The following is a 22,615-nucleotide window of genomic DNA, read 5'->3' on the forward strand; positions in this document are numbered from 1 at the left end:
AATTCAAATGCAGAGAGGGATGCCCCACTTCCCTCCAAACATTAAATGAAACTAAAATGAGCGGTTCAGGGATTAGAAAGCTCTCCCTCTCAAAGCTGATCCTTGCAGAATGCTGGTTCAAATATTCCATGCCCACCTTAGAGATGCAGTGGGTCCTATTCATGCAAGAACAGACACCTTCATCTAGTTATAGAAGCAAATGTGTCTGTTTGCTTTACTGAAAATTAAAGAAAAAAGAAAGAAACAGCATTGTGGTCCTTGCCCTACAAACATGAACCATGTTGACTCCATCAGGGCTCAAATGCTTATAGATCAGCACACACTTAAGTGTTTGAAGGAGTAGGAGATATATTTTGTGGAACACACATACCATATGCTTCTTACTTCTCCCTGCTGACTTTGTACCAATTAAGTCTCTCAGTTCCTCAGTTTGTGTTAGACAGCTGAGCAGGAATCTCAAATCTAAAGGTAAAGACCTCCCGTGCACAACAAGCTAAGTGAAGATTTTCTGTCAAACATCCAGTCAAGGGACAACTCCAACCAGCCTTTCTCTGAACCTTGCCTGAAAACAGATTCTACTGATCATGAAGTAAAATCTACCCCATTTTCTGTTCACTTCTATGCATAAATGGCCAAAAGTTCAGTACTGAAGCAACCAGAACCATTTGCACTGAATGCACTTACAAGAAGGAACGGTGGGTTTCAGACTGGCCATTCTCCCTTGCAGATGGGGTGTAAGTGGTTTAACAGTGTGCACATTGCTTTGTATAGATAACACATCATTTTGACAAATGTTTTACTTACAGTATTTGACACACACCATTATGTGTGTCAAAAGTGATTTGTTTCTTACAATTTTTGATGCAACTAGCAACAATTCTTGATGTTTTAAGTGTCTAAAAAAGCAATCATTTCTGCATTATTTGAACAGGAGGGAAAACAGACCTTACCACTGACCAGCTTATAAACATTTCAGCCTTAGCTGCTGATTCCTTTAGAAAGAAGGGAGTTATTGCTTTGATTTTTGATTTAAGATAGGTGATGGCAAGGTCTCAAGAATGAGTGATAGAGGGGAAAAAAAAAAAAAATTAAGTTCTCACTCCTTTTTGAAGAGTCTTAAAGCATTTTGAAATTTTTTGGTATAGCTGAAAAGCTTGACTTTACAATCACACTCAAAGCTACTTCCTCCTTCAGGATCAATTTAAAGGGGCAGCATCACACTGAAACCTAATTTCATCAAGTGTACTATGAACATTAAGAGTTGTTTTAATCAAAGACACCCAGGTATTTTCTCTCCCACAACTGAGAATTCAAACTGGACTACTCATTTCCATGTTTCCCTCATCTGTTTTCAATTGCATAAGAGCATCACACCCAGAACTCCAGTTCAGCAAATGGATGATGATATTTAAACAAAAAGGTTGCATAGACTCTGTGGTTCCCTGCTAGGTTTTACTGTTTTTTCTGACCAAGCTGGCATCAGTGACCCACAAAGGCATCAAAAGCTTTGAGGCATTTTCCGTGTTAGAGTTTTCTTCCTTTCGGTGTTACTCTGCCTGCTACTTTCTTCTGAGTTTCCTCAGCTCTTCTTCTGCCCTTTTCTTCTCGACTTTCTTTGTTCTTTGGTGCCCTACCCTTCTCCCAGAGACAAAATTAAAAACCTCTTTTAAAAAATGCTGTAGAGCAAACTACTGCCACCAGCAACATCCACATAGGCCCAGCCCACCTCGGGCTGCTGCCAGGCCGGGCTCTGCCCTGGGCTGACCCTGCCAGGCTGGAACCTCCACCTGCACCCAGCCACCTGGTCCTTACCCTGGCACCTCCCAGCTTCAGGACAATCCTGGAAGAGCAGGAACTGGGAGCAGAGGGGTGATGGCAGGGCAGCGATGGGGGGTTGCTGCAGGGGAGGCTCCTTAGGAAGGGTCTGGGGCTGCCCCACACTGGTTTGGGTCAGGCCCAGCTGCCACAGCAGCCACTGGCTGGGGACAGCGCTGGTTAGCGTGGGGCCAGGGAAAGGGTTGGAGAGGAGGGGGGATGCCCATAAATATTTTAATATGGTTGCTTTGTTTTGTTTTCTAATACCAAATCAGCTATTTAATATTAATTGGTAATAAATTAAATTCCTCACATTGGGTCTGGTTTGCCTGTGACAGTAATTGGGTGTGGGGGGCAAGCCAGCAGCTGGGAGGGGACGTGGCTGCAAGCCAGGATGGCTTTTCTACCCCCTTCCCCAGCCATCCATGGGATGATGTCCACCCAGGTCACTAACGTGGCTCTGAAAAGCTGCCAGAATTCAGAAGTCAAAGGAAAAAGGAGTAAAGGTAGCTCACATCCCTGGCCTGCCTATGGATATGATTCAGGGCAAAGGGGTTCTTATAAACCTTAAGACTGGCAGCTTCTCTTACACTCTAACCATAATGTTTCACATTCCTCCCAAAAATTTCACAAGTTTTGAATATCTTCTGTGTCAGGGTAATGCAGTTGGACAGGACTGGAGAGGAACTTCTTCCAAGGGAATGGAGTGATGGGATAAAGGGGAATGCTTTTAAACTGGGGAATATTCATCTAGAGACATTAGGAAGAAATTCTTCACTGTGAGGATGTTGAGACACTGGCACAGGTTGCTCAGAGAAGCTGTGGCTGCCCCATTCCTGGAAAATTCAAGACCAGGTTGGATGGGGCTTGGAGCAATCTGGTCCATGGCAGGGGGATTGGATCCAGACGATCTTTAAGGCCCCTTCCAACTCAAACCAATCTGTGATTCTATGCATGCACACACAAATATAATAATAATGAATTTCTTTTATGTTGATAAAACCTTGACATTTGCAATAACATCAAATACTGTGTCAGATGTTCAATGCATGACTATATTCAAATCCAGACTTCTCTCAGGGGGAGCCAAGCAACTCCAAGGACAAACCTACATGACTGAGTTGTCAAATATCTGGTACACAAGCCTTGGTCAAATCAGTCAATAAAACTGCATTTTTAAATTTGTGTTTGTAGCTATGTAGGCATTCTCATAAAGACAAGGTCTTACTTTAGTGTATAGAAGCCAAGAACATAAATGTATGGGCAAACACCTCTTAAACTTGCAGCACTGCAGGAGGGAATGCCTATTTTATAAGCAATCTGTAATTTGAGAGTGGTATGAATATGGCAAGACAATAATTTACATTACACTTTCAGTATAGGAACATTTAACTATGCTAGCATGGTGGCATGGTAACAAAGATCCAGAATTTCCAAAGAACTATTGAACAAAAAGGATTCTCCAAGTCAAACCCCAAATATTCTAGCATTTCCTACAGCAAACTGTGACAAGGCTGACTGGGGTAAATCTGCTTTTCCACAGCCAGTCATACCTTGCAGCTGTCCAGTAAAGAAAGTAGAAAAGGCTCTTTCTAAGTGACACTGCTTCCAAGGGAAACTTCAGGCAAAGGAAGCACAATTAGAAAACTTGGAACCCCAAGTTATGGTCACTGTGCCAAAGTTAGTGCTAGGGACATATTCACAGGAGCTTTAGGGATGTGCCATACAAAGACCAGACTTGCTTTCAGATGTGAAGCACAGTCAATTTGCACCCTGATTACAAAGCAGTAACCCTATCCATACTGCAGAGAATTTTAACAGCTAGCACCTATTTTGCATCTTACCATGAAGCTCAGTAGTCAAGAAGTTGACACATAATAAAAAGCATGGAAAAGTATCCATAGCTGTTACACCACCAGCCTATCTAACAAACACACTTACCTATGTGGGATGACTTTTGAAAAACAGAAGCAGAGTTACATATAATTAGTCCATCCTATCTATTCCTAGCTGCATGCATTTAGAGTTTCATTTTTAAGAAGCTGCTTTTTGCAGACGCGTGGACTATCATGGTGTGACATTTTACTGGGATCAAAGAAAACTCTGTGCCTCCGAGAACTGAGGAGCTCACTGGAATTTATCTCCCACTGAAAAGCTTCAACAGAAACTCTTCCTTTTAGTTCCAACAAGGTAATATATTTTAACATGAATAACTTTTTCACTATTTTGTCAAGAAAACATTTCACCAAGGAAACTCACTTTCTTTCCCCATTTCAAACGCCATTTCTTTCCAAACACTAAAACAACTTCTCAGAGGACTTGCATTTTTAGCAGGTCATTCTAGCCACCAATGTAAATCAACACTACTCTAGTTTAAAAGAATATTTGCTTGGCTTCAGAAAACACACAAGAGCTGAATTCTCATTTTATATACATCTACAAATCATCCCACTGAGCTCCACCAAAGGGCATTTCCTGGCTACCAAAAGCCTTCAACACAGCAGAATGTTTTCAAATAGATTCAGCCTGGGGGTTGTCTACCCATGGACATTACCTCCACTCAATAAACTGAAGCCTGGGGAACTGCCTGTAGCTACTCCCTGTTCCATGTGCCCCCGTTTTACTGCAGTCTCACTGTTCCATCAGACAAACTGTTCTTTGACTGTCACTCAGCCATTTCCTACCTTGCATTGATACTGCTCAATATCACAGGATTTACCTTTGCAAGTCAATCAGTGAAGGCTTTGAAGCTAATATTAAGCAAGTGCAAAACAGCTAGAATTTGTCTATATAGCTCAAAAAGCTACATAATTATTTTCTTAGGCATTTTTATATCATTTGTCATGTAAAGCATTAAGATAACAGGGCTTGGTCTATCCAAAAACTAATTGGATTTTGTACAATGCATATTTGTCTATTCAATTAAAACCCAGCTATGCTATATAAAGCAGAAACTTTCAGAATACAATTGCCATCACCTTGTAAGTAACTAAAAGGAAATAATACCTATTTTCTCTCTTCTGTTCTGTTTCTATTTTCTGTAACGCACAATTTGCCTTATATCCAGTGTCACCCACTTTCTTTAAAACACCTGATTTAGGGGCAAGCACTGACTGAGACCAAGAGATATTTGAAAAGCCATTTTAGCCACATGCTCTTGGGTAATTAGGTAAAACAGCCTTGTTTGAAAAAAAATATCATAGAGTATCTGTTTTTCTAGGTAAACGTCCTAAGCCAATTTAAAAACAGAATATAATTAAAATAAAAATTAATTTTAAAAGACCACACCAAATAATTTGCTTAAAGGTCATGAGATCTGTGTTGCAATTAACATTGTCCCATCTATAAATTTATGTAATAATAATAATAATAATAATTATTATTATTATTATTATTATTATTCCTCTACCCTTTATCTGTTTTGTCTATCTTGACTAAAAACCTTCTGAGCAGAGACAAACTCACCATGTTTTCACAGGTTTTCTAATCTTACTCAGTCCAAGAGATACTGTATTTTACAAAGAGAATATGGAACCAAAGTTATTATGGAAAATGTTGCTCTGCAAAAGCTTGTTTATTTTTGGAACTTCAGTTTCAGTATCGAAGGACAAAGCATTTAAAATGAACAATTCCTGCTCCATGGACTGCCAGCCACATTGTAACCACAGCCCTATCTCTGTTTATCCTGGTTACTGCACTGAAGTCTGAAAGGTCTTGGCAGAATATTACAAAGATTATCAGCAAGCCAGTCAGGTACCATATTTCCCTGTCTTATTTCTGCCATTACAACTATGTGACAATCAGCAATACAGACCATCACTGGTAAATAATATGCAGAATATTAATATGAACAGATGTTAATTATATAATTTCTAAAAGTCTGTGATAGTTGCTGATATATCAGAGGTGCCTGGATCAGCACTGAGGCATGGAATACACTTAATTTTTGAAGTGTTATTTGCAACAGAGCACTAAGAAGTACTCCAAACACCAGTTTCTTAGAAGACTTGAAGATAAAATATTCTTCATCTTCCAAGTTCAGCTCCTACGCTTCTGTCACCTGAAATTTCTATTAAAAACAGACACAGGGAGAGTACTTGCACAATAAAATGGTCTTGGATTTTTTTTCTCACTACAGCAGAAAAACCCCTTGTTCACCCCTAACTTTAACTTGACTTGGCACTTCAGTAGTATAAACCAAGTATGACAAATACAATGCATTGATCCTCCAGGGCCCTTTGCCCTTGCTCACTTCTGCATTGCTGCTGATGTGTGAGTGTGAGCTGCAGCTTACACACAGCCCCATCAACCTGCTTTCATGAAAAATTTGCTATGTAGCAGCCTACCCAGCTGGCACTGAACTAAATCACAGACGAGTGTACTTCAAAAATGGTTAGCAAGCAAATACATACAGTTTTACAGCCAGCTCCTGTGACTTAAATATCAAGACATTTCTTCTTCAGTCTTTCCCTCAAACCTCATTAGATTTACCATTAACCTCAAAGTAGTGATGGTTTGTTTGGGATGCCTTACAGTTAAGCTTGTGGAAACAATACCTCACTTTCATTAACAGAGGTCCCATAAAAACCTGCATTTCTTATCAGTGTGGCAACAATCTGGCATATGCATTGCCCCTTAGGAACTTAAACATTAACATGTGCCTATTTTATAGTGCTAATGTCAGCTGGAGGCACAAATAAAAAACATAAAGCAATAGAAAGTTTCTTAAATACATGCTTTCAGTTTCTTCTAGTGGTGATTCAGCACCAGTTGCCCAGTTCTCAATGTCAAAGTCTGCTTTAAAACTGGATACATGTCAGCTTCTTGTCATAGCACATCAAGCATTATTTAATAATCTTATCTTCCATTTTACCAAGTTTTGTCAGACTTACTGATGCACTTTGCATCTGAATGTCAGACTCTGCAGAGAACTCCAGTGTTCTCACTTTGATGACGTTCAAAGAAGTTTCTCATGTGTGCAATTACAAGTCTACCAGCTCTAATCTGCCACTCCAGGAAGATCTGCTCCTACATGGGTAGCACCTTCCCCTCTGCCTTAAATCACACCATCAGCTGGTTGTGCAGATGAAAAGACCAGCACCTGAGGGCACAATTGCAAATCCTCAAAGTTCATGGCCTCACAGTATCCAGCAGAAACTTTTCCCAAGATGCTTAAGCTTGCTCTCCTGAGAGCCTGCATCCAGATACAAAATATAGAACCATAGAACCATTATGATTGGAAAAGACCTTCAAGATTGAGCCCAATCATACTCCAGCTACCACAGCCACTACACCACATACTGAGGTACCACATCTAAACTCTTCTTGAGCACCTCCAGGGATGCTCAAGAAGAGCACCACCTCCCTGGGCAGCCCATTCCAATGCCTTATCACTCTTTCAGTAAATAATTTTTTCCTAATATCTAACCTAAATGTACACTGGCACAACTTAAACCCATTGCCTCTCATCCTATCACTAGTTACTTGGGAGAAAAGATCAACACCACCCTCTCTACAGCTTCCCTTTAGGCAGATGTAAAGAGCAATAATTAGACCTCCCCTTAGCCGTCTCTTCTTCAGACTAAATAAACCCAGTTCCCTCAGTCACTCCTCATACAAAATGCCCTCCAAACCCCTCATCAGCCCCATAGCCCTTCTCTGGACATGCTCCAGGACCTCAACATCGTTCTTATACCGTGCCCAGAGCTGAACACAATACTCAAGCTGTGGTCTCACCAGGGCCAAGTACATGGGCTCAATCACTTCCCCACTCCTGCTGGACGTGCTGGTTTTGATAGAGGCCAGGATGACATTGGCCTTCTTGGCCACCATGTTCAGCCAGCCTCCCAGATTCATCTCCACTGGGCTGCTTTCCAGCCACTCTTCCCCAAGCCTGTAGCATTGCTTGGGGTTATTTCGACCAAAGTGCAGGACCAGGCATTTGGTCTTGTTAAACCTCATCCCATTGACTTCAGCTCATTGATTTAACCTGTCCAGATCTCTCTAAAGTGATTCCCTATCCTCAAGAAGATCAACACTCCCACTCAGTTTAGTGTCATCTGAAAACTGCTGAGGGTGCACTCAATCCCCTCAAAGTACTTTCAAGTCCTTCGAAAATACTAAGCTGGAGCAAAGGATTCTGGATCAGATCCAAGTTCAACATATAATAAAGGGTGGCAACCTACAGTGCAATACCTAGAGACCCGTGGCACTCTAAGCACCAAAAACCTCATCATAGAATACAAATCCCAAGAGCCTCTGTCTCCCACTTAAACTATTGTGTACCACTTTTAATACTTGTAGCACCACTTTTCTGCCCTTTAATTTTTTATTTCCAACATTTGCCTGTTCAGTTTCTGAACACTTTTACTAAAAAGCTCTCTTGCAGTGTCCTGATAAAACAGCAGCAGCAACTTACAGGATCGTGACCTTTGTAACATTAACACATAGAGCTAAGCAAGTAACTGACTTCATGTTTCAGTAACCAAGCTCAAAGGTACACTCCAAAGCAACTGCTATCAACCATTGGTGTACCTCATAAAAAGTAACCATCATACAAGACATCAGTTCAAAATGTCTTCTTCACACACACTCTACAGTCAAAACCGCTAACTGAATTTGATAAGAATTTTTAATACTTTTAATTAATCCCCAGGTACATTTCCCAGTGAATAAACTAACAGTCCTCCCTGGTCTTCTCCCCACTCATAGATTCACCCCACCTTACGCAGGTTTTTCTGGTCACAAGGTGATACAAATTTTACATAAGGAGTTCTCCAATTGCCAGTGACAAAAAGTTTCAGCATAACCTTCCTAACTCCTTTAGGAATAACTCATAACTTCAGCCACTCACTAAAATGTGATTCTCCCTTAAACCTGTGGCAGACTACTTGAAGGGATGACCCTGGAGGTGAAGTCCTGGCCCTGCTGAATTCACTGGCAAGTTCACAGCTCCCATTGATCTCAGCAGGGCTCAGAATTCCCCTCATCACCAGTAGCAGGTAAACTTTTTCCCTCACTGTATTTTTCAGCTGGAGTGTTATGCCAGCAGAATTGTTTCCACACAGCCTGGCTTGGCTACCTGTGCTTGTACTCCATTCCATATCCTGTACATTCTTTCTCCACACAACCACAAGCCCTTGCATATGGAAAATTACCATACACATCTTACCCTTGCATACTGTGGAAGGAAAAAATACTGGAGTAAGTAAATATTTAAAGAGAAAATCATTACTTAAGGTAGCAGTAATAGAAATGTGACCTTGCAATACTTTCATATAAATATAAATATTGCAATATCTTCATATAAATAAAAGCAGTTAACCTTTGGCAGTGATAAACTCCCAGCTTCTGTAGAGGCTGATCACTCTTGGAGCTTGTGCATGGTATGCAGAAGTCTCACGGGCAGCTTGATTTTTGGCATCTTTGGACAAGTTGGAAATTATAATTGCAATCACAGTCAGCTTCTGTCACTGGAACTGACAGGCAAACAGCACCCTCTCCTAAGTGGTTATATTTACAGTGTGCATAAGTAGGAGGAAGAGGTAAGACTGCACAAAAAGGAATCTGCAGTCAGCTGAGTCAGGTCAGCCCTTGCCCTCCCAGCCACAGTGACTTGACATGATGGAGTGAAAATCTGTGTAAATCCCAGCTGAAGCACACAGCCAGGCAGCAAACAGCACTGCTGCTCATTAGCTGCTATTCTTAGAGAGAACCTTTCACCAGTCAGAAAGGAGGATGTTTACATAAATGACAGCAGATGAGGTGAAGAAAAAATGTCTCACTACCGCCATAAAGGATTTCATTTGATCCTAAAGCTACCCTTTAAAATGAGGTTCAAGATTAACTTGGTTGCATTTCCCAAGCAGACATGTAATCAGTGGAATGACTGTGAGGTGCAACTACTGCGTTAGGTGTTATGCAACTGCTGTTAATAGTAATGTCTTCTCAGACTTTCAGAAGCATCTAGGTGGACTGGCTAGGTAAGATGAGATGTATACCTGGAATTAAAAATAACACCAGAGACAGACAAAAATATTTCATCAGCTACCTCCATAGTCATATAAAGCAGGATTTTACAAGGAAAAGTCAGCTTAAATGATCTGTGTCATCTGAGAAACTGCACTCTCTGTGTCTCCACAGGGAGCCCCAAGGGCTCTATGAAAGCCACAACAGTCCAAGAAAGGGACTTACAAACCTACAACCTTCCTATATGTAATGCCAGTGGTGGAAACAGAAGTCTTCTCTCACCTTCCCCCCCAGACCAGCCAGCTCTATCTCCAGCATACTTTCTACACTGTCAGCTAGGCACAGATAAAGAAACTAAAAAGCATCTAGACCTGTGCAGATCTCTGGAGGGTTTCAAGCTAAACAGGAGGTAAAATTCTCTTTTGCTAGCCACCAACATGTTTTGTTTTTTTTTTTCTCTTGAAATATCTGAAACAAAGATAAATTCTATATGTCTTGAGGACTTGTCTTTATCATAAGATAAGCTTACAAATTATGAAAATATGTTTCTTTTTGCAGTACAAGACAACTGTCTGCTTTAACTTAATTAGGCCAAACAAATAAAAAATGTGGGTATAAGCCCCCTATACACAGCTTTCATTTGATTGTTGCATGCCTGGTGGAGGTCATTGTCACTTACTACCTTTACACTTGGCTTGACAAATGCTCTCACGCACACTGAACTGCTCCTAGAGACAGCAGGGAGCTACAGTTAAGTCCAGGCAAGTGAAGAAGCCCCCTAGATCTTAATTATAAAACCATAAAAGAAACCAACTGCCTCTGAAGCTCTCTTAGCAGGAAACAAATGTGAATGGGAAATTTATTTCCAACCATAAATCCCAAACCCTTCAGTTTAATTTTTCCCAAGTTAACTTTCTCACCTAGCTAAGCAGCACTGCCTTCTATTATTAGCTCCTGGCCCAGTATCAGCTGACCACCATCAGTCAAACTGTCTTCATCTCAATGAGCTCAGGGACTCCCAAGGAACTCTGTGTATGCAGACTTGTGCTTGCAACCTCTAATTATTTTCTAACAGATAATGGAGCATTTAAGTTCAGAGAGGATAGATTAAACTTGTAAGTGGATCAAAACCCTGGACAGAACTGCAGCTTGCAGGATTACTTTCTGGAAACACCAAATTTAGAGTGCTAGAGAGAAAAGGCCCTTATCAATTGTCTTCTTCCCCATGACATACTAGTTTAAAGATTTTTTTTTTCCCTCAAAGATGTTTTGCCGTTCTTTCCAACTGCAGCATGTTTCTAGCTTAGAATGTTTTACCTTGTAAGTCAAGAATCTGGCTTGATGTTAAACCATGAGATCAAGCCAATGGCTACTTGACTATTAGATGATCGTAACAGTCAAATAACAGTAATTTCACAAGTGAAATTACAAGTGCCTGTTCTACTTTTCAAGTGGCCTTTTCACATATTTGCCTTTTTTCCTCCTAACAAGCCTCTCTTCCCTCCCTCAAACTCAATACCCTCATGTAACCTGTTACCAGCCTTAGGGTGAGGAGCAGGATTATCCTTCCCTTCTGATGCCCCCCCGTGCCCGCTGGGGACTCCCTTCTCAGTCAGGTTTGCAGGCAGAGCAGTAGCTAGAACACCTTCACTCTGAGTTCAAATTCCAGCACCCTCCTGGGGATGATGAGCCATGACCAGCCAAGCAGGGAGGAGAAACTACAACCCACAACTTAAGCACCTCTTTCAACACGTGTGGGGAAATTTTTTAGACTGTAAAATTATTCCAGAGGTAAAACATTTTCAAAAATCAGTGAAAAAAAGGTAAAACTACATTTTGTATAACAGTAGCAACAACTTCTGCAGAGTCAAAACAAATCCACAGAAGTCCATATGTACATTCTCCTGCACTGGAGAAGGTGGTATGGGTTACCTGGTAGACTTCAGCTTGCACTGTTATAATAGACACAGCAGAAAAAGAGCCATCTGGGAATGAGTGGAGGAAGCCTGGAAAATAGACTCTGATCCAACTCCCTGAAGAAAAATCCTGAATAGGGCATGTACTTTTTGATGATGGCCAATTCATCACTCCCCTGAGAGGAGGAGGGTGGGAGGTGTTTGGCCATAGAAGGGATGAACATCATGCATTATATCATTATAATTATAATAATTATAGCAATTACAGATCCATTAGTGAGTGTTCAAGGTGCTAAAATGACAGTGCACAAGCCAAATTGTTGTTCTTTACTCTTTTAGCATAACATTTAGCAGAATTTCAGGAGCTCACAGAGCACTTTTAGACTTACATTCTGCCAAAATTAGAAGTTTTATCCAGAACCTAAGGACCATGCTGCTAATATCTATACCAGCTAATTCTATTGACACTTCACTGTCCCAAGTACTCTCTCTGCACATAAACCACTGTTTACAAGAGGCTTTACATTTTCTAGAGTCTGTCTGAAAAGAATGCTGGTTTACTTGCAAAGACAAGGCCACGTTCAATTGAGTACAAAGTAACTGATGACAAAAGCACACCTGTACTTGACAAGTACAAAAAAACGCAAGTCAAGGGTGTGACTCCTTTAATGACACCTCCTTGCCACAAACCTCCTCTTCCCATTCATAATTTACATATCAGACACTAATTTAAGAGTCAGCCCCCACTATGTTCATAATGGCACTTAGCCACCTATACAACTTTAAAAAAATCTGATACAACTGCTTTTAACCAACAGCTATTCATAGTACTCTTTTTTTTGAAAACTCTCTCTACTCTACTCTTTGAAAACTCTACTCTCTCTCTACTCTTTTTGAAACCACAACAGATGCATCTTGCTCTCAAATGTACCCTGAAATTTTCCTCATAAAATAAGACCAGTAAACACTCTCAAGTTTTATCAGGATAGTTACACTGACCAAGGCCCTTTTCTATGATAACTTAATCTTCAGTGAATGTTATTTAAATTATATCCTCATAATAGCTTAATAATCTAAAAAGTTAAAACCTGTGTTCTTTGTGGTACACAGAGGAGCAGTCACATTAAACCCATAAACAATGCCTAGATCATTGTCTTTAAAAACTTGTTTTTCAGGAAATAAATTATGAGTTTAGGAGATAAGGACAGCAGAACATCTGTAGGATTGCTTGAACACTAATTACAAAAGAAAATAAATCATCATCATTGCAGTACAGCAAAGGATGTTACAGACCACTGCACATGTATCAAATGCAGCATTGATAGAAAACATCTTATTTCTCCTTATTGTGACTTACATAAACCAATGATGAAATCCAGTTCTTCTTATAGTGATTAAAAGTAACCTTTAGGTTTCTATTAACTTCTAAGACGAAAAACAACCTTCACTTTCCTCAAACATTGTCACGACTGGGTTAGAGACTCATGAGAAGCTGATATTTTGAAATGTAATCTTTCCTAGTGTGGCTGTACCTTACATAGTTAAAAACTCTACTGTCCAAAAACCTACATAATTTCTGAACCATTTATGAGACATTATGATGCATACACTGGAGGGGAATGTGGTCCAGTGAATTGGACCATCAGTTCACTATCTGAGTCAGATTCTCAGCTGTTGCAAGTTGCTCAGTTCCACTGACTCATTCCTCTGACATTTCCCTCATTTTGAGGCAAAAATCTACATCACTAACAGCACTGGACATGGGGCACAGATCACACTCAACACCCTCGCACTGCCTGCATGTTCACTTCCAAAGGTTGGAGAATAGCAGCTCTCCTCTTTCTGGAGCTCTATCAGTAACAAAACTCTTGACCATTATTTTGTCCATTAAGCAAACATCTACTACTTTTTATCACTTTAGTACAATTCATTCCTTTTGAACAGAGCTGAAATGGCTTTTTTTTTTTTTTTCATTTGTGCACAATGATTACTGAAAGTCATAAACATAAATGTGCAGTGTTCTGTAAAAGGCACAAGAAATCCCTTCATCTGTACAGCCCTCGTTCAATTGCCTGAGAACTCACATGTGGTAATTTGTCTGAAATAGCTAAATCCATAACCAGACGTTTCCATCCATTTCTAGATGGAAAACCAGATTATATAATGGGAGTACATTCTCTTTGTGGTTTATAGTCTCATTAATGCTAATCAAATTAAGCCTACACACTGAACAGATCTTCAAGACTTAAAAAGTCCTATGTAATTTTCAAGTTCACAAGAGGGATTTTCACAATAAGTGCAAAATTCTCCGATTTGTCAAAAAATTGTCACTAAATAGTCTGTAGATATCCACAGTGTCAATGAAACTTCATCTTGACACAGAGCTAAAAACTGACTGCATAATCTCTGTGAACATAGAACACTGATAAAAATTATGATCTCGACCTCTTATTAGCAATATTCCAGATCAGTAATGTAAAAAGCTTTTAAAATCCAGTGTATTTGAATGTTCTTCTCCCCCCAGTTATGCTTTGCTGTGGCTGACAGCTCCCAGAATTTCAGTGCTTAGTTCTCATGAGCACTATAACAGAAGAGAGCCAAGGCTCATTTTCTTTTCCTGGTAGTTCTGCACTAGATAAGACTTTCATATGTGGCAATATGCTGCCCTGCAACTCCTTCTCTTTGTGATTGTAGCTTCACTGCCATGGAAAGATGAAGTATGTGGCACATGAGAGATGAGTTTTAGCCTTTCACTGATGGGAAGATTGGTTATAATGAGTTTCCAGGCATCTTAGGGTACATGACATTTGTACAGTGCAAAAACTCAGCCCTCCAGTACCATGGCACTGACATTTCCTGGTAGGACAGTTGTTTACAGTTTTGGAATGGAATGATCTACATGTAATGAACTAAACAGGACAGAGCATTGCCTCATACAGACCTGCCTGGCTCTACAGCTCCCGAGATACAGCACTGATCTACTCGCAGCTGAGATGCAACCTTGGTTGGCTGTTTTCTTTTTTGATTGTTTTTGTTTGTTTCTTTGAAAATTGCTGCCACAGAGAACACTATAGATGTGTATTAAGACTGTCAAAGCTTGTCAAAGACTAAGAGATGGAGGGAAATGGCCTACACACAAAATCTCAGCAGCTGAGTTTTCCTAGGAACATGATATTGTAGCATTTGCTGAACATCAGCACAACATCTTGTGTACAAGCTTCCTTCTACTCTTTAAGATAAGGAAAGAAAACTGGCAGAATTTCCTCTTTGCAGTCTGTGTGGACTACAGGAAGAGACACTGTCCCCAGGACTCAGTGACACTGATTGTCTCTTACTTACATCCATAAACTCCACATTGGCTTTCGGACCAGTGGTCTCATTAAGGATCTTAATGGCCACAGGAATCTTGACAGTTTCTCCCTCAGGGACCCAAATGCCCTAGAAAGATTAAAATTTAAAAAAAAGGTGAGATAAGACAATGACCATGGATACCACAGGAACTTCATAGTCTGTTCTTTCCATTGCATTTTGTCACATTATGCAGTTCAGTTATGAACTTCAGAACTGAGAATACATAAAGTTATAAAACATTAAAAATTCTGCAAAACTACTTAATCGATACCTGAGAATTAAAAGCTAAAATGGCCAAAAAATAAACTTTAGATTTTAAATTCATAAACTGTGTGTTTCTTGGGCTGCTTTTCCATCCTGCTCGATTCTTGCTGTGTTCTCAGCAACTTTATGGTACCCATCTCTATCACTTTCTTATCTCCTAAATATATTCAATCTTAATATTCAGAACTGCATTCCCATGACCTTGTATCTATAGTGACCTGTTCTGTACTTCCTCCATTTCCTCCCCAGTCTGAAAACAGATGCAGCATCTGTCTATCTCCACTATGTCCTCAATTTGGGAGATTGCTCATTAAGCATGGCTTCATACCTTTGAGGTTTGGACATGACCAACAGATCTTAAAAAAAATATTTAACTCAAGTCTTTTTTTTCCCCTCATGAGTTCTGCTTGTACATCCTTGTATTTAAAAGGTTCATTTACAATACTAATGTTTTCTGTTTAAATGAAAGAAATTAAAAAGATCACATTTTAGCTAATGACAACATTATTTTACAGGGTATGATGACTACTACAAGACCCATGTGACACCAACAAAATGGGAGATGACTTTTATCTACTTTTCCAAAATTGTGCTGTAAAGCCAGTATGTGCAACCAACTTTGATACTGTATTTTAATATCACAGCAGCCCAGGTTGTGTTGTCTTCTTGTGTGCAAGGATGCTTGTCACTGACACTGCTTTCTCATCAAGAAATAATATCTGCATGTCTCATTAGAACAGAAGTTTTAGTTAGAATTAATGTTTGAGTTAATGAGAAGGTAATGCTCGTCTCACACTATTCCACTACCCTGTGAGTTTCCCAGACACACAGGGCTCATGAACCCATCCATGTACAGGATGCTTTGCTGCAATGCAAAACTTGGCTGTTCAAAAGTTAAATGAGGGGACTCACTGCTGTTTATTGAAGACTCTTACCTTGTATACAGTTCCAAAGGCTCCAGAGCCCAGAACCTTGACTCTTTTCAGCTCGGTTTCCTTCAGGATACGAAGCTGTGCCTGGTTGGGTGCTGTGCCACTTGGAGTCAATGGTTCCACAAGCTATGAAGGAGAATCCAATTGTCTTAGATATTTCAAAATGTGAAGAAGACCTCTCAGAAGTTTATACTGAGAACAATCAATCCAACTAAATACTGGAGTAAGAGAGTGGTGGTGCCTATTGACCATTGACTTGTAAAGTTATGTAAGGATTTCTCACCTTCAAAAGCAATTGAGCAATGCTAAGAAACCAAGAGAACTAATAAACAAAATCCTCATTCACATGTTGTGATTTCCACCAGTACTGCATGATAGAATTATGAACTGGAAATTGAACTGGTGTCACAAAAACACACCCAAGGACTTTTGCTAATGGAGGCAGGATAAATATTTTCTACATGACAGAAATACAGCATTTATTATCACTGCACCACACTCTATTTTTGCCCATTTTAGTGCCTTTTAAGTTGGCCGTATTTCTTTTAAATAGCCCCAACTTAATGGCTCATCACATTCCTACTCTGTTTTGGGGATGGTACTATTTGCTGAACTTCTGTTATATCACACAAGAGAACAGTTTTAAGGAGAACACATCTCATAGCACAACACTAATTTATAATAGGCCCTAATTTACTGGATTAATTAAAAAAAAAAAAAAAAAAAGGCACAATTAAACAATTTGCTCAGGATGTCCCAAGAAATTTAGTAAATGAGCCACAATGGCACATTCAGTTAAAAATGCTTTCAGAGCTCAGTGTTATCCCGTCTCTGCCAGAAAAAAACCCCAATGCTTTTTAAAAAATAAATTAAAAATACATGAAAAGGGCAATACTCTAAGCAGTGAAAAACAGCCTGTTCCTCTACAGGAAAACAATTCAGGGCTACTCCTACTCAGACTGGTTTGAAACCACTGCAGAATTTCAAAGCTGTCTGTTTACAAGGCTAAATACACAATGCTCTGCAGCCTGAGAACTGCTTCTATGGCAATTTGAGCATCATAAACTACTTAACTAATTATCCAGACTACTTTGGTTCAGGTAAAAAATAACTGGTATCTGGAAATAATAGGATTAAGAAAACAAGAAAACCAAACAGCAACAAGCCAGGCTGTCACAAAACCACCTGTGAGATGCACTTTTAAGAAGTGATTTCTCTTTCCTCTTTCCCACTATTGATGCCCAATACTTCCATGGTGAAAGAAAGGTTTACAAAAAAAGAAAAGTAGACAGACTGGCAGTAGGCTTTTGTATTTTCACTTTGCAAAGGGAGAAAACAGTTCCTGTGACACAATCCACTAACACAGGGAAGTGTTGTGGGCATCTAAAAAAATGCTCGTAGAGTTTTACTGAGAATGATCTACAGAAAGATCTGATATAGCCTCAAGCCAGAAACAGAGACTTTAGCTGAAGCAATAGTCACTTGTGTGTTTATGCCAGGATGCCTCTGATTTAAGCTTCAGTATCTAAGCCAAGACAACAGCTTCCCCACATGTTCAGTAGGAGACCTTGGTCCCTCAGGAACCACTGTCAGCCACAGCTTCTCTTTGACCAAGTGGAGAATCATAACTGAACTTGAAGGCCAATACTTCTCAAATCCAATGCAAACTACCAGCTTAAAAATTATTTATGCTTAAGTAGGGGCTGATACAATGGCAAGATTTATATATCTAAAGTTACTGAGTATTATTAAGCTTTCTATACAACTGAACAGTATTTAAGAAGCAAAGCAAATGCTGGCCAAGCAAAAAGATACCCAGGCAAACAGACTGGGGATGCATGCAGCATTTGCTCCCAAGCTCTACAGTGGAGATGAGCAGGAGCACGACTCATGGAAGAGAAAACAGAACACTCAAAGAATCCCAGTACAAAAAAATATCATCACCCACAAAGCATCTCATTCACAGGACTGAGATGACAGTAATCACATTTGCTGCAGCTGACAGGTAAAGATCTAATTTTATGCTTAAATATAATTCCTAGATTATCCCCTCCACTACTGGCATTTCAAAGAGCAGGACAGAGTGGGCACAGCACTCCATCCTATAGCACCACTACCTATTTTTGCCAGTACAACTGTGACATTAGGAAGAAATTAATTATTTGAGGATTGTGAGATACTGGCACAGGTTATCCAAGGAAGCTGTGGCTGCCCCCTCCCTGGAAGTATTCAAGGGCAGGTTGGATGGGGCCTTGAGAAACTTGGCCTAGTGGGAGGTGTCCCTGCCCATGCAGGGGCATTGTAACTGGATGATCTTTTAGGTCCCTTCTGACCCAACCATTCATTTCTATGAGTTTCATTTGGTTAAGCTCTGGGAAGTATCTTGGCTTAATAAAATACACCATTATTACTGATCATAACCACAGACTATGACAAAATTTGGACCACAAAGGCAATGCAGGCACTGAGAACAACAGTAAGGAACCTATAATATTTAAGCATGAGAGCTGCTATATGTACTAACGAACTGGAATCAAAGCTCAGCTGAGAGCAAGATGAGAGTTCCAAAATCTGGTGGAACATGACTTATTGATACATGAACCTTTATTTGGTCTTCAAAAGCTGTGCATCTATATACATACTGAAAACCATTTCAGTCCTGCATAAATTAGCAAAAGAATTTCTACAGACCTCTCTGGTAACTGGGCTGAAGATCTGAACATCTTTAATGGAAATGCAGAACAGCTCTGTATATCTTTTCAAATTTTCTATAAGCAGCACATTCTCACCTCAGTCTCCAGGAATCTTCGCAGTGCTCTCTTCTTTTTAATGCTTTTACGCCGAACATAGACAGCAAATGTCAGGCCCAGAATGACAATGATGAAGAGGCCACCAATAACTCCCGCAGCAATCAGAGGGGTCCTAGCAATCAGAATCAGACTTTACTTTTAGGAAGAGTGAGACACCATAGAATGGCTGGGTACATAAAACTCAAGCACTTGGAAAGCTTATTAACTGTCTTATGACTTAAATTTCTAAGTACATCCAAATAGGAAGTCAGGTGAAAAGCATTAACATATGGTATAACTTTTCTTCTTTTTGATCAATATACCAATTCTACTTTTTTCAAACCACCATGCACATGTGAGGAGCTGTGAGGACAAGGAGATACAACATGCACTTTGATGGCAAACACAAATCTGCAATGGCAAAATGAGGAGAGAGGCACCTGCACAATCTTCCTGCATGAGCTTTAACTATGCTTACCCTTTGGCTCCATCAAGAACTCATGGGCTTGTACATTTAGAGGAAAACAAACAAATTTTAAAAATCCCAAACTACCATTATGATGTGCTTTCCTGAGAATGAAGGAAGCAAAAGGCAAGATCAAATATGGTGTTTCTTAGACAAAGCTGAAGGCACCATATTCATACAACTTCCTCAACTGGAGACCATTTATAACTCAACATCCTAGTTAACGACTGGAACCATGCACCCTCTTGGAACTCCTGGCTCATTACTATTGCACACCAACATTTTTGTCAGGGGTTATGGTTGCCCCCACCTGGTTTTGCAGTTTTTTCAGTCAAGTCAGCCAAGTCCCAGAACAAAATACTGCTGTGCAGGAGCCAAGTAACTCTTGCAAACAATGCCAAGTGAGGCTCAGTTTTTGCAGAGGACCTGTTGCCCCCCACTACTCCTATAATTCCTTTCAGCTTTCCAGGCTTTTAAGCAGCATGAGATACAATTACTTACTTGTTTTTTCATACTGATAAGATATAGCTGGCTGGCATCATGGTAGGTACTATACAAGGAAGACAGAAAGACTGTCTCAGAGAGTCACTCTGACTTAGGTGCCCACAGTTGGAGATCACCTACACAGTTGGTGGAGAGAAGAAGGCTCCCTCCAGAAGAAAAGTCAAAGTAATAGATGCTCTGACTCAGTTTTCTTTCTCTCTTCCCCTGCCCTAGTGGTTAGCAGCCTCCAAACAAAAGCTTTTAATTAGGCATTTTCATAGAATACCAACAAATCACTATCAAATCCACATTTATTAAACATCCCTAGCATTTGACATCCCTCCAACAACAGCTGAGAGTAGCTGAGAGATGGGCAAAAAGAGACTCCATGACAACTACAAAGTACAAAAGGTGCTGAAGCAACTGCCTGCTAGCTATAGGGAACAGGTTAATTATTCTCAAGATTGCAGAAAAATACTGCTTTAAAAACCTCCCTGAGTTATGTATCAGTGATGGTGAAAGATACATTCTGGCATATTAATAAAAATTTACCACACAGCTATTGAAAATTTAAAGGAGTCTCCCACAGAAATAGTAAATTGATTTATCTGGCTCTTTATTTTTCTTTCCTGGTCTGGTATATACAGGTGTGTGTCTACACTACCTCTGAGTACCATATTTTGAAGCCCAACTCTGAACAGTCCTAACTGCCCCTTGTCACTGCAGCTGGGTTCAGAAAGGTCTCAAAGCACCCAGCCTGGATTCATTTCAGATATCAACCAGAACATGTATTTCTGGAGAGCACCTAAGGGGCTCCACCCTCTATTTGCCATTAAGGTCCACAGGATCAAATAAAAAGTAACACAGAGAGAATTCCTTGCAGCAAACATAGCCTAGACATTGTGACCATTCCCTACTTCATGCTGCAGACCCCATCCTATTGTGTCACTCACTTTGCGGTAACAGAGACAAGGCCTGATACTCCCACATCTCGTTATTAAAGCAACCACTATCCTGCTTGCCCAGGGAAAACACAGATATTACACAACACTGCAAAGGCTATTATAGTTCAAAGACTTAACAATAAAAACCCAAAAGCCTTCAAATAAAGCTGAATGCTGTCTGGCTGAGATGGATTATGATGTTTGAGAAATAAAAGTCCAGTACCACCTACTACTCAGGCAGAGACACTCCTTCTTCATCGAGTTTGGCCTTAAAACCTTTCTCAACCCGTTGGTTACCCTTCTGATTTTGAGTGCAGAGCTCAGATTAAATGACCTGGCATACCCACCCAAAACAACATTCCTCTTCATTTGCATGTGCTTTCCATGAGGCTGACTCTTTAATAGGCAATTATGAAAAACACTGGACATCAAAAGATATCTGTGCAGCTCGTACTGCCTAATGGCATTGAGCAGAGGAATTTGCTTTTTTATTCTGCACGAACAGCCACATAATTTTTAACAAACACCACGAAACCATAGACTGACAAAATAGGCAGGAGATCTCTTGGCTTTATAATGTGTATTAGAAACTATCATAACAGCTGTCAAAATAAATAATTAAGAGTTTTATGGTAGTGTTTACAATAAAAATGGTTCAAACAATATTTACATGATAGGCCATGCCAAGGAAATAGTTCCAAAGGAGCTATAATGACTAGTGAAGAAAATAAAATGAAGTTACAGATTCCTTGCAGCCCTGTTATTGTTAAAGAGCACAAAATAAATTTTTATGATTCATTGTGTCAGCTCTCACTGACTTTCTTTTCAAGTCCTCATCATTTTTAGTGGTGAATCAAATAACAAAGCAAGTAATTTTCAAAAGCTTTGCAAAACAAGCATTTAGTTATTAATGGGAAATATGCTGTGATTGCACATTATATCTGAATTTTCAGGAGGTATCATCTAAACACACAACTAAGAAAGCTTAAAAAGGAAGTATAAAAGGAATAATGTAACACACGAGGGGAAAAAATCTCATATTTAAATGCTAAACAAATAACTGCAATGTAGATGATGTTTTATTTTGCACTCAAATAGTGATCAGCTTTCTTCACTCATAAGTCCATTACCCTTGAATAAAAGTCATGGCAGACAAACACCACAAACCTAAATGGTTGCAGTTGGATACCATACAGGTTCTCTCTCTGCCAGTCACTGCCTTCACTGCTCTCCAGTATCATCAGTGCACTTCACTGCTGTTTCCAACCACATGTTGATTATTCTCTAAGCCCATTTTTCTGAGTGTCACCTACCTCATTTGAGCTACTTTTACTTATGTTCATTAGGCTGAGTTTGCTTGCCTATTCTGCTAATATCTTCAAGTCTCCTATATCATTTCTCTATTTTCATGTCTGTAGTGTCTTACATTTAATACCGTGGTGAATATCATTAACATGCTGTTTACCTTTTAGATAACTGTTAAGGTTATTCAACATGGATCCCTGCAAGGTGGGGCTGATCAGAGACTGCTGAAGAAACAAAACCTGTCTCCCATTATTATTTTTTTTAAATCCAATACTTCGCATACGCACCTAACCAACAGTTCAGCTTTGCATACACCTGGACACACAAATCTCCTTATCTCTAGTGGCATTAAGGGCATAATCTACTTCAGATTTTTCTTACA

The 22,615-nt window shown here is 39.8% G+C and overlaps 1 protein-coding gene across 9 annotated transcripts in view; it reads right to left on the bottom strand.

Moving 5' to 3' along the window:
• Nucleotides 1-22,615, bottom strand: part of ERBB4 (erb-b2 receptor tyrosine kinase 4) — a 617,214-nt gene that overhangs the window by 109,009 nt on the left and 485,590 nt on the right. For all 9 annotated transcript variants that reach the window (XM_071746874.1, XM_071746873.1, XM_071746881.1 and 6 more), the window contains 3 exons: nucleotides 19,036-19,168; nucleotides 16,250-16,372; nucleotides 15,039-15,137 (listed from right to left, as the gene is read on the bottom strand). In XM_071746874.1, coding sequence (XP_071602975.1) covers nucleotides 15,039-15,137; nucleotides 16,250-16,372; nucleotides 19,036-19,168 — 355 coding nt within the window. The remainder of the gene's footprint in view (nucleotides 1-15,038; nucleotides 15,138-16,249; nucleotides 16,373-19,035; nucleotides 19,169-22,615) is intronic.

This window comes from Heliangelus exortis, chromosome 6, assembly GCF_036169615.1.
Source record: "Heliangelus exortis chromosome 6, bHelExo1.hap1, whole genome shotgun sequence".
NCBI lineage: Eukaryota > Metazoa > Chordata > Aves > Apodiformes > Trochilidae > Heliangelus > Heliangelus exortis.